At 42.7% G+C, this 13,460-nt stretch overlaps 1 protein-coding gene across 1 annotated transcript in view; it reads left to right on the forward strand.

Annotated features, from left to right (window-relative positions):
• LOC309556991 (GTP-binding protein Rheb) overlaps positions 1 to 13,460 on the forward strand; it is a 50,556-nt gene that overhangs the window by 18,300 nt on the left and 18,796 nt on the right. The window contains exons 2-3 of the mRNA XM_082259580.1: positions 12,106 to 12,177; positions 13,289 to 13,356. Of these exons, the coding sequence (XP_082115706.1) occupies positions 12,106 to 12,177; positions 13,289 to 13,356 (140 nt within the window). The remainder of the gene's footprint in view (positions 1 to 12,105; positions 12,178 to 13,288; positions 13,357 to 13,460) is intronic.

The following is a 13,460-nucleotide window of genomic DNA, read 5'->3' on the forward strand; positions in this document are numbered from 1 at the left end:
GTGCTTTGAGGTGCGGGGTGCAGAGCCCCCCCTGCCCCAAAGCACCCACACACCCCCATGTTGAGGGCGCGTGGCCTGGTATGATCCGGGGGGGGTGGGGCCGCTCGCTCGTCCCCTCCCCTTTCCTGGCATGCCGGACTGCATGCTCGGATAAGGGTTTGGTATGGATTTTGGGGGGGACCCCACGCCGTTTTTTCGGCGCGGGGCTACCCTCAAATTCCATACCAGACCCAAAGGGCCTGCTTTGGAACCTGGGGGGGAACCCCACGCCGTTTTTTCCCCATTTTGGCGTGGAGTTCCCCCTTAAGATTCTCACAGCGCAGGTCGCACCGCAAGTCGGATCACCCTGATTCGACCTGCGGTGTGACTTCCATTCAAATCAATAGGCTCCCGTAGGGAACCATTGATTTTGAATGGAGGCAGAAAAAACGCTAACAGCTACTGTGGCCAAACGTGCAATAACGCTAGTAGAAAAAGCTACTAAGAGCACGTTTTTACAGCTGCTGTTTCCCGGCGTTATGTAAACAGCTTTTGGAGCACGTTTTTATGACGCCCTGTGTGCATGGAGCCTTAACTTGCCCAACTACGTTCCCATTGTAACATCCCTCTGTTTTAGCCTCTCGCGATGACTTGTATCAAAACTTATACACAGGGGTATGTCATTGTACCCACTCCCACATGGAATCGTTAGAGACTGGTGCTTAGCTGCTATCACATGGGGAAGGTCACAAACTCCTTCAAGGCAGTGTGGTGAGATGGCAGAGGAACAGGCTGGATAACGGATGATTTTCTTGTTCAATACTTTTATTGAGTTTTATAAAACAGCCATAAAGCAAGTTACAAAACAGAAGTAGAAATACTGTTATTGTTACAGAAGTATTATCAATGTTATACTGTATACTGTAAAGTTTGCACAAAAGGAAGGAACAAAAGAAAAAGGTAGAATTAATAATATGATATTCTGAGATATTAGGATTTTGAGAAGGTATTCAGAACATGGCTGTGGGGGAAAAAGAAAAAAAAAAGGGAAAAGGATGAAGTCAGTAGGGTAAAGGAGAGGGCATCGTGAATGGAACTTGTACCACAAAAGTTAATGCAAAGTAAATATAAGTCTTAACTACCAAGCATTCAGAACCTGTTCCTCAAAACCCGGTGATAGGCCATGTTTAATCCAAGGTTACTAAATTTATCGCAATCCATGGCTTCCATTTTTGCATGTAATAATGCATTATTCATCCTATGTTTAACTTCTACAAGATTACAAGTTGTAGTCTTCCAAGCTTTGGCTATGGTTTGTTTAGCGGCATTAAGAAGCTGAAGGAATAATTTGAATTGTTTTCGTGTCAGGCATGCAGGTTTTAAATTTAAAATGGCAATCACCGGATCTGGAGTAATATCTATTTCAAACATTTTAGATGCTAGAGAGAATATTTCTTTCCAAAAAACTGTAGCAATTGAGCAATTCCACCATATATGAACATGTGTACCTATTTCCGTACAACATCTAAAACAAGAGCCTGGATAGTTTGGTGTGAACTTGGCGATTCTAGCTGGTACCATCGTGAAAGAACCTTTTATGATTCAATTGCGATAATATAATTTGAAGATTTCGTTACAGACCAGATTCCAGACCATTCTGATTGGTTAAGTGTACGGCCAAGGTCTGTTTCCCATTTCCTGACATAGTTTGGTGTATCTACGTCTGGATTGTTAAGCAATTGAGAATATAGGCTAGAAATTAGACCTCTGGAGTGTGGGTTGTTGATACAGATACGCTCAAATTAAGAGAGCTGATTCAGAATGGTACCATTTGTTATAAATGGGGTAGAAAATTTTTAATTTGGAGATATCGAAAAAGTTCTGAATGTGGTGAATGATGTGATTCACAAAGTTCAGGAAAACTTAAGATGGAAGAGCTAGAGACCAGATTAAATAGCCTTGACAGGCCTGACCTAGACCATGCCCGAAATGAATTTGGCAATTCCCAAGCCGGATAAAAGGCTGGATTTCTCAGAAAAGATTGTAGTGGATTGGAATAACGGATGATTTTGGGGGAATAGGAGCTATATGCAGACTGGTGCTTTGCCCTGAATGATGTGACGGTTTCTCCAGGTTCATGTCAAGTTGCATCCAATGTTTGGGCTGTACAGATCCATTTACTACCATCCCTTGCCATTTATTTCAAAACTAAAAAAAATACATTTGACTTTTTTTAGTTACTTAAATTTGGCCTACTAAGCACTACACTGCTTAACTCATTGTCTGTCAGAAAAGCTCTTCATAAAGTACCCAAGGTGTTTACAAATGTCTAAACTTGTTAAGCAGCAATGACGGTATGCTTGATTGCAGCTGTCATAACACACCAATGCAATATCTCTTCCTAAGGGTACACACAGGTGCTCTAACATCTCATGTTGTGATGTGGTTGCAGAACAGTACAAGGAGCGCTTTCATTTGTTTATATTCTCAGTAATTATTGCTGAATGCTTGTAAAGAGCAGGCATAGTGCTTTGGGATTTCTTAACGCTTTCCAAAACTAATATGTATGTAAATGCTGCTACAGGATTAGGACACTAGTCGGAAAATAAATATTAACAGCGCTTACGCAAACTTCACAATTCATGTTGAACAATTGAATGCAAGAGGTTAAACGGGCTATACAAATGCTGTAAAGTGCTAAATGTAGTAATTGCTGAGATGTAAAAATTGTATGTAGGGGGTATGGGCCTATGCTGGTCTGCACACCAAAGGAGTACAGTCCAAAGCATTAACCCTAGGGGTTTAAGTGTGCCACGAATACCAATATGAAAGATAAAAATATTTCCACACTTCCAGAAGGTATAAAAATGAAAAAGATATATAAGTTTATTCAAAGTTCATTTACATAGTTTAGGGATATATGGAATTGGGTAGACAATACAAAAATTACATATGACAATATTATATTTCAAAGGACCAAGAAAAAACAAAAAAAAAAAAACAAAAACAAAGAGAGTGGTACAAAAAGATCATTAATTTTTAGGAGCTTTACAAAGTGGAGAAGAAAGCTGGAACTACGCGTTTCGCAAAATATGCTTCTTCAGGCTCCAGCAGGTTAAGGATATAGGTACTTCTATGAAATAAATAATATATATATCATTTTATAATAGAAATACATACTCATATACAACACATCTAATCAAGACATACATGATTACCCAAAATTTAAAAAGGGTTTGGTTATTTACCAATATTGTTTAATATTAGATATTCATAAATATTCAGGTATTGAATGTTCATTTAAAAACACAAATTAATTCATTTTAGCCAGTATTAGATGAATATATATTTATTGTATATTCCTTAGATTTTAAAACTAGGAATGACTTAGCGGATATTATCTTATCTGATATTCAATTATATAAAATGAAAAAACAAGACAAGGAAGGAAAAAAAAAAAAAAAAAAAAAAAAGGAGGGGAGGGGGGGTATATCAAGTAATCCATCAGAGAAGCTTGAGGGGGGGCGTTTAGGCCAACACCCCAAGCAATCCCTGGATAGGAAGTCCAGGGTATGTTTGGGAAAGGGCCAGACATGAAGGGAAGTGATTGGCAAATATATAAGGAAAACCAGTATTATACAAATGGCAAAAAAAGCTTACCTAGGATCTTGTTTTAACGTTGTTTTTTACTGGATATATATATCTGGTCAATTGACTGAGTATATGTCTTTTCCGTATGGTCACATAATAGGAAGAAGGGAAGGGGGAGATTGGAAAGAATAGGGATGGAAAAAGATTTTGTATATATTGGGACCTATAAATAAGGAGATAATGTTGCCAGGGTTATAAAAAATTCAGTGATTAACACAAAGTGTAATTATAAAGAGGATTGTGCCTTGAAAAATAATGTGATTTTGATTGTTTTCCCAATCGAGTTATAAGGTGAAAATATAAATGTTATAAATAGTGAATAAAGTAACAAGAGCCAGAGAACGATAATTAGTATTTGTAAATAACTTAATAATTAGCATAGGAACCACATGTGATAAGAAGGGAAGGAAAAGGGAATATAAGTGGGAGTGTGTGTAGTGCTAATAAAGATAGATGCCAATGTTATAGATAAGGGATAAGATTGTTTAAGAAAAACACTTACCCTAATTGGATGGAATGGAGTCTTTTGATTTGTTATTTATGTCTCTCAGCATAAAAGAGGCATCAAAAAAATAATCATTAATATGGCCTGGATAGAAAGAGAGAGGCTCCCATATTAATGATTATTTTTTTGATGCCTCGCGTAGTTCCAGCTTTCTTCTCCACTTTGTAAAGCTCCTAAAAATTAATGATCTTTTTGTACCACTCTCTTTGTTTTTGTTTTTTTTTTTTTTTTTTTTTTTTTTTTTTTTTCTTGGTCCTTTGAAATATAATATTGTCATATGTAATTTTTGTATTGTCTACCCAATTCCATATATCCCTAAACTATGTAAATGAACTTTGAATAAACTTATATATCTTTTTCATTTTTATACCTTCTGGAAGTGTGGAAATATTTTTCTTTCATATTGGTATTCGTGGCACACTTAAACCCCTAGGGTTAATGCTTTGGACTGTACTCCTTTGGTGTGCAGACCAGCATAGGCCCATACCCCCTACATACAATTTTTGCTTTTGAGGGGAGGTGCCAACAAAATATATGTTTAAATAACCACTTTCCTCCTCCACCACATTTCTCCTAATTGCTGAGATGTACTACCTGTGCCTGACTTTGGAGTAGACTTGTCCACAGCCAGGGTGTTTCTTCCTACGGAAAAACTACAGACTGCGATTCAGCTGTTGCTGTCCAGCAATTGGTCGTCCCTTCTGACCTGGTATGAGAGTTCTGAGACTGATGGTGTCATGCTTCGAGGCTGTCCCCTTCGCTCAATTCCACATGAGAATCCTCCAGAAGGAAATCCTTCTCAAATGGAACTATCCAAATTCCCTGGACAATCAGATCCAGTTGAGCCAGATGACCAGGGAGTTCCTGATCTGGTGGCTTTGGTCCCTGATGCTCAAACAAGGGAAATCCTTCCCTCCTATAGATTGGCATCCGTGGTGACAATTGACCAGTCTGGGTGGAGAGGGGTTCTCGGCAGGTTTTCTGCTTAAGGAGTCTGGTCCCTGGAAGAATCCGGGTTAGTCTTTTTTTTTTTTTTTTTTTTTCCCTACTGGAGCTGAGGGCAATCAGGCTTTGCCTAGTCTACTGGACCGAGTACCTTCGGGGCTGTCCAGTGCATATTCAGTCGGACAATGCTACAGCCGTGGCTTGTGTCCTTGCGGCCTTGGAAGTGGCCAGCATCCTCCGATGGGCGGAACGCTTTGTTTCAGCTCTCTGCTGTTTACATTCTAGGAGTGGAAAATTGGCAGGCGGATTTCCTCGTCGACAGGCCTTGGATCGAGGGGAATGGTCTCTCCAGCCGGAGGTGTTCCAGCAGTTGTAATGCCTTTCGTTGGGGCACTCCAGATGTAGTTCTGTTGGCATCTTGGATCAACAGGAAAGTGCAAAGGCTTGTGGCCCGCTCTCAGGACCCTCTGGCAGACGTCAGACGTGCTGGTTGCCCTGTGGGATCAGTATCAGCTGATGTCTGACTTTCCTCCTCTCAAATTGCTGCCAATACTTCTTTGCAGGATCACGGCGGAAGGGATTCCAGTAGGGCCGAAACAACTAATCGATTATGAAAATGTTTTGACAACTATTTTTATAATCAATTAGTTGGTCAGCCAATTAGTTGGCCTGCATACAAAATGCATTATTTGTTTACATATCTAGAAATGCAGTGTAGCACACATAGCTTAGTACACCCTCCATACATGTCACTAAGTGCCTGAGAACTTGTGAATGTGTGAGGAGCAATGCCTCATGGGACATTTTAGTTCTGGGCAGGAAGTGAGTGGCCCTAAAGGCAGAAGTTTCTTTACCATGCTATACTATACTTTGCAGCTTGCTATTGGGGCATTCTGAAGGAGTGGGGGACCCCAGAGGAGGAGAATCAGAGCCGCTCTGTGCAAAACTATTGCACAGAGCTGGTAACTATAACATTTGTTTTTTATGTTTTTTGTTAATCTGCCTAACAGCAAATTGGCCAAAAAAAAATAAAAATAAATAATGCAAAAAATAAGAATTATGCAATAAAAAAATAATGCAAAATTGCGTGTGCAAAACGCACAGCATAAAGCACTGCAAAAAGCAAACTGCACAGGGGTGAACCGAGCCTCATGCTGGCCATACATGGATAGATTTTCACAGAATAGTCATACGAAAAATCTTTGTACATTCGCTGAAAGGATGTCATTTATAAATTTCAATTGCTTTTTTCATTCTGTTTTAAAATGAATGTACCGTATAAGCCAACCCGATAAGCCGAGGCACCTAATTTTACCACAAAAAAATATGGGAAAATATATTGATGAGTATAAGCCTAGGGTGGGAAATGCAGCAGCTACTGGACCACCACGAGACCCAAAACAGGGGCTGTAGGCATGGTACAGGAGATGGTAAAGGCATGGCACTGATGGTACAAGAGATGCATTGCTGCGGGCATGGTACAGGAATCTCACCTTTCCGCTTTACATTTAAAAATGGTGCCGCCTGGCTCCAACAAGTCACTACGCATGCGCTGTCGGGCCGGGAATAGCCACACGTGTATGGGCTTTCCCGAGCAGCGGCCGCGCATGTGCACTGACCGGGGAAAAGGTAAGTAAGTGAGACCGTGACTCGAGTATAAGCAGAGGGGGGCTTTTTCAGCATGCTGAAAAACTCGGCTTATACTCGAGTATATACGTTAATTTCTGAACCAAAACCAGTCACTGTCTGTACTGAAAATTCTTCTGTTTGTTCTCAGAGTGGATTAGAGATTTTGCTCCTTAAAGCGGAGTTCCACCCAAAAGTGGAACTTCCGCTTTAGGGAGTCCTGACCCCCCGACATGCCACATTTGGCATGTCATTTTTTGGGGGGGGGAGCGGGTACCTAGTTTTAACAGGTACCCGCTCCCACTTCCGCTCGGAGCGCCGCGGCGCCCTGAGCGGAAGTTCTCCTCTCCCCCTCCCTCCCTGCAATCTTCTGGGACATGTCAGAGGTCCCAGAAGATTGCCGGCCAATCACGGCGCGCAGCGCGACTCGCGCATGCGCAGTGGGTACCCGGCTGTGAAGCCGCAAACTGTAACAGCCGGGTGCCCACAGCAGTGATGCCGAGGGAGAGGATCGAGGCTTCCGGCGGCCGCATCGCTGGACCGTTGGACAGGTGAGTAAATGGCTGGAACTCTGCTTTAACTTGTATAGTTGATCATTTAAACTTTACATATTAACTAAATTGCACACCACAATTTTTTTGTAAGGTTATTATCCGATTAGTTGGCCGATTTTTGTTTCGATTATGAGAATAATCGTTAGTTGCAGCCCTAAATTCCAGTCGTCTTGTGGCTCTGGACTGGCCTCGCCGAGCTTGGTACGCTGACCTGGTCAGGCTAGTCGCTGACGCTCCTTGGAGACTTCCTCTCGGGAGGATCTGTCTCAAAGGCCAATCTTCAATCCTGGTTTAGTCACTGGCTTTGCCAGCTTGGCTGTTGAAGGACATGGGTTTGTCTGCTTCAGTGATTCCTACCCTGCCTAAAGCGACTTCTAGGAAGATCTATCATCGTACATGGAAGTCGTATAATGCGTGGTGTGAGTCTCTTGGGGTTCCCCCTTGCACTTGGTGGCTTGGATCCTGGCTTTCCTTCAACTGGGAGTTGATCAATAGTTAGCCTTGAGTACTATCAAGGGTCAGGTTTCGGCCTTTGCAATTTTCTTCCAAAGGCCACTGGCCGCCCATTCCCTGGTGCGTAGCTTTATCCAGGGGGTGCGACACTTAGCGCCTTTTGGTGTGACCTCTACTGGCACCTTGGGACCTTATTTGGTGCTGTCTGTTTTCCAGAATCCTCCCTTTGAAAATGTTTGGGAGATTCCTCTGCTTAACCTATCCCAGAAGGTGGCCTTCTTGGTGGCTAGTACTACTTCTGTGCGCAGTGTTTCGGAACTGGCAGCTTTGTCCTGTCCTCCCTATCTGGTGGTTCACAGGGGATAAAGTGGTGCTTCGTCTGGATCCGTCCTTCCGGAGGTGGTTTTCACTTCGCTTACCCTCTGTCCTAAGCCTAAACATCCTAAGGAAATTGCATTACATACTTTGGATGTATTTCGGGCGCTCAGAATGTACTTGGCGACTGAGTCTTTTCGAAAGGTAGATTTGCGCTTTGCTCTCACGGATGGTCCTAGAAGGGCTGCCTGCATCTGCTGCAACATTTCCAAGTGGATCAGACAGTTTTGCAGGCTTATTCAGTTAAGGGTCAGGTTCCACCTTTCCCTGTTAAGGTGCATTCTGCTCGGGCGCTTAGTGCTTCCTGGGCTTTTCGCCATCAGGCATCTGCTTCAGGTTTGCAAGGCGGCTGGCTACTTGGTCGTCTGTTCATATTTTTAAAAGCTTTACAAGGTGGATGTGCTGGCATGTGCTGATGCCTCTAGGCTGCAAAATTTTGCAGGCTGTTTTTTAAGGGATTTTTCAGTTTCCCTCATGGGTGGTTAATGTGTGTTTTTTTTTTTTTTTTTTTTTTTTTTTTTTTTTTTCAGGTGGGTCTCCTCTTGTTCTGATGCCTGGTTGGCTATGGTTTAGCCTTGGAATTTTTTTCTGCTGTGTTCCCACCCCTCATTTTTATTTTTTTTATTTTTTTTAATGGCACTGCTTTGGGACATCCCTACTGATATGAAGATTAAAGATGGTGTTCGTCAGTGAACGATAGAGAAAATTGGATTTCTGTCGCTCATTGACAGACGTAGTCCTCTTTGATTCATATCAATTGGGTTATGCTGCCCTCCTACAGGAGTAGGACTAGGCAGAAGGAAAAACGTTCTGGCTCCACCTTAGGGGCAGTCCCAGAGGGTATATCCCCTCTCTCTCTGCTACAGGATGTCATTTTTTTTCTGTCTAGTCAGGAGGAATCCATCCTTCCTACCAAAAGAGGTTTCAGAATTTCATCTGAGGATATTGTATTACCTTCCCTGTGTCCTAAGCCCAGCCATCATCGGGAGTTTGCTTTACACTCCTTGGATGTTGTGCGGGCGATCAGGGTATACTTGAAAACGACACTCGTTTCGCAAGACGGATTCACTTTTTGTGATCCCGGATGGCCCCAAAAAGGGGTTGCCTGCATCTGCCGCGACTATTTCCAAATGGATCAGACAGACGGTGGTACAGGCTTATTCTATTAAGGGTCGGGAGCCCCCGTTCCCTGTTACAGCGCACTCCACTCGGGCGCTTAGTGCGTCATGGGCCTTTCGCCATCAGGCGTCAGTCCTTCAGGTTTGCAAGGCGGCTACTTGGTCGTCAGTGCATACCTTTGCAAAGTTCTATAAAATTGATGTGATGGCATCGTCGGATGCCTCTTTTGGCCGCAAGGTTTTGCAGGCCGCAATTTGAGGAGACCGGCGGTCTACCTCGAGGGTTTTTTTCAGTTGGATTTTTATTTGAGTCTCATCCCTTTAGTCTGATGAGCCTTTGAACTTCTAGTTGGCACCGGTTGGGCCTTCTAGATTGGATTTGATTTTCGTCAATCCCACCCCTCATTTGTGGCACTGCTTTTGGACGTCCCAATTGATATGAATCAAAGAGGACTACGTCTGTCAATGAGCGACAGAGAAAAATGGATTTTTGTAAGATCTTACCGTAAAATCCTTTTCTCTTAGCTCATTGACAGACGTAGTACCCGCCCCTCTACTGTTGAGTTGGGTTAAATTCTGACACTGCTTTGTGACATAACTGACATCCTGTAGCAGAGAGAGAGGGGATATACCCTCTGGGACTGCCCCTAAGGTGGAGCCAGAACGTTTTTCCTTCTGCCTAGTCCTACTCCTGTAGAGGGCAGTATAACCCAATTAATATGAATCAAAGAGGACTACGTCTGTCAATGAGCTAAGAGAAAAGGATTTTACGGTAAGATCTTACAAAAAACCATTTTTTTTTGCCTTACCGTAAAATCATTTTCTGAGTCAATTTACTGACTGATGCAGTACCCACCCCTATAATGGAGTTGGGGTGTTTTTTGTATCAAAAAAAAAAAAACTGACCATCCTATAGCTGGGAGAGAGGGTATACATTTTTTTTTTTTTTTTTTTTTTTCTGCAGTGTCCTACTCCTGTAGGCGACAGTTTAACCCTACTGATATGAAGATCAGAGACTGCGTCTGTCACTGAACTCGGAAATTTTACGCTAAGACAAGAATCCAATTTTCTGTCCAATACAACTTCTGTTGAGACTGCTATGTAGTATTGAGGTAGAAGGGATTCCAGTCATTCTAGAGGCACCAAACCGGCCTCGCCTGGTAAGGCTGGTAGCAGATGTCCCTTGGAAATGTCCTCTCAGAAGATCTTCAGTCTCAATCTCTTCCCCCTCCCCCCCCCCCCCCCCCCTCAAATTTTGCAAACCAGTAATTTTTCTTCTCTGAAGGGGTCGGATTGATCTGTGCTCTAATTGTCAGTGTAAATGTGTCCTGTCAGACTTGCCGTTTACCAGCTTTCCTTTCTCATGTCATGACAGCACCTGTTTACATGTAATCCTCTGTGAGTGGGCATAGCTAATCTCTTTGGCCCCTTTTTATCCTGATCTGTGTTCAAAGGGGGGTACTGGGTACCTGGTTGGTGGATCCAAGCCAATCTACCCTCTTTGGAGGTCTGCACTAACGGATTTAGGTAAAATGTTCACTATTGAATTGAATTCGTTCAATCTAAATAGTCCACTTGGAGGCCTAATTGGAAAACCTGCCGTGGTGTTGAGCTACTAGTCCAGTGATGGCCAACCTTAGCACCCCAGATGTTTTGGAACGAAATTTCCCATGATGCTTAACTATACTGCAGAGGTGAGCATCAGGGGAAATGTAAGTCCAAAACATCTGTGGTGCCAAGGCTTTCCATCATTGTACTAGTCCTTGCCTGTGTTGGAGATGGGATATTTCATCAGGGCCAGTTTACACCATAGAAACGCAGTCTGATGCGCGTCTCTTGCTGCAGTCCATTGCACGCATTTTTTTTTTTTTTTTTTTAATGCGTGTCACAGCGTTCCAGTACAGTCCAGGAAAAAAATCCAGCATGTTTTTCTGGAACTGCAATCACTGGTGTGAACTGGATATAGACCCTGCTATATCGGTATCGGCCCTGGAACTGGCCGGTTATTTTTGTGATGTCATTCTGCCTTCTTAGGCTGCCTCCCTCGCCTTGGACAGCATCGTCTGGAGTCAGGACTAGTCTCGCGGGAGTGTATCACAGCCATACACAGCAGCCCGGTGCCAGCCACGCACAGCCACAGGCCCTGTGCCAGCCATTAAGCATTAAACAAAAATTTACATTCAGTGCCAGATTTGTGTCAAAATTTGTCTAATTTTTTTCATACTTATTTTGTACATAAAAAAAATCGGTATCGGCCCTGAAAAAACCATATCGGTCTATCCCTAGTGTGAACTATGCCATTTGAAACCTCTAACCTACTTTCCATGTGTTTTTGATGCAGGAAAAAACACACTGGACTGCATGTGGTGTGAACTGACCATTTTTGGCATTTTGTGGGAGTAACTACACTACATACACCTTGTGTGTCAGGCCATGCATTTACGTTTTCACTCCCCCCCCCCCCCCCCCCTTCAGTGCACTTGTATGTATTCTACAGTGTTAAGTGGTGACATCTGCTTAATAAAGCTGTCTGCTGTTATGAAGTTTCTTGACCTAGCATTAATTATCTGACTGATCTAGTGGCATTAATGCTGCAGAGCCTCCTCTAACCTTTTGGGCAGTGTCAAATTCTGCATATGCACAGTTCAGCATATGGCACCTCTCCCTGTCTTAAAGCTCATTCCTTTTTACTCTTGTGTGAATATTTACATCTCTTCAGTTATGTGTTTAGTAGGAGTTCTCTCAGCAGTTTGATATTGATCGTCAATAATTGTGCATAGTTACAAATAGTGGTCGCTAGCTTGTGATGTGTGATGGTCTTATGGATTGCCCTATGGATTGCCCTCTGCACTGCGATTTCTTATTTTTTTTTTTTTTTTTTTTTTTTTTTCTTCCTCAGGTAAATCTTCATTAACAATTCAATTTGTCGAAGGTCAGTTTGTGGATTCCTATGACCCGACTATAGAAAACAGTAAGTACATTTATAATGTTAAAAGTATGGATTTATAAAGGGAAATCCATTGCCTCTTTATTGCAGCATCGATGTGATGCTGCAGCTGTCCCACATCTGCTGGTGAGACCAGGAATTGAGAGATCACATGACCGTTGATCGCTTGTCGGTGGTTATGAAATCTGGCTCAGTGCCAGGTAGTTAAGTGAAGTTTATTTTAATGTAGCTGCAGTCTTGATGCCATTAGTAGCTCAATAACTGACTTCACCTGTTGTCTGGAACTTACCTTTAACGATCACCCCGCGCAGACCTACTACAGCAGGGCGGTCCTCCTGCACAAAACTACGTACCTGTATGTGATTTTTTCTGCAGTGGGTCTGGGGTGCGCGCACTAACGGCGACTCCCTTCTGCTGTCATGGGCGGGGCTGGTGGATGTGATGTCTGCCGGGACCGCCGATCACTCAGAGGCAGAATGGCGGTCTGCCTATATAAACAAGGCAGACCGCCATTCTGTGAGTTGGAAGATGGAGATGCTTGGCAGAAACAGGGACTGGTCGTCTTCAAGTCAAAGCCTCCCCACGGTAACACCTTCCCTGCCAGTGTCAGGACAGTGACTGTGGGTTTTTTTTTTTTTTTAATTTGTTTAAAATCTGATTTGGATGTGAAGGCAGGCAATGAGCCTGAAAAACCGCAGTGCTTATAAAACGGCACAGGGCTCTTTAAATTTGCAGCGAAATAAGCGATGCACTGCATATATGTGAACCGACTCCATAAAGCCGGTTTGATCTGCATGTCATACACATGACATACGAAGTGGAGGAGTTTTGAACTGCATCAGATTTGCAAGGGTCAGTTCCTAGCACCATATTGCAGGTTGTAGGAGGTCCTTCCATAACGTTTGATCCGTTTCCCTCAGATGCGGAATGACTATCTTGTAAGTTGTAACCACTGTAGTCATGTGTCTATTGATTATTTGTGGTGATTTTTGACTTTCTCCTATATTAAACCTAACATATTTGGCGGCAGTAATACAGCATAGCTGTTTGCTTTTTATACAGTAACCATAGCACAAATTCATCTTTTAAGGAAAGTATCTGTTTTCACGGTTATTAACTTTTTTTTTTTTTTTAGCATTTACAAAACTGATATCTATAAATGGACAAGAGTATCACCTTCAGCTAGTCGATACTGCTGGACAAGTGAGTACTAGATTTTTCGATATTTCTATGCACGTTTCTGATCATGTAGTTCCACCACTATGGCTGTAGTGGCTTATTTTATATAAACGGTTTTTAGGCAGTCT

This window comes from Pelophylax lessonae (genome assembly GCF_965119305.1).
Source record: "Pelophylax lessonae genome assembly, chromosome: 5".
In the NCBI taxonomy this organism is placed as follows: domain Eukaryota; kingdom Metazoa; phylum Chordata; class Amphibia; order Anura; family Ranidae; genus Pelophylax; species Pelophylax lessonae.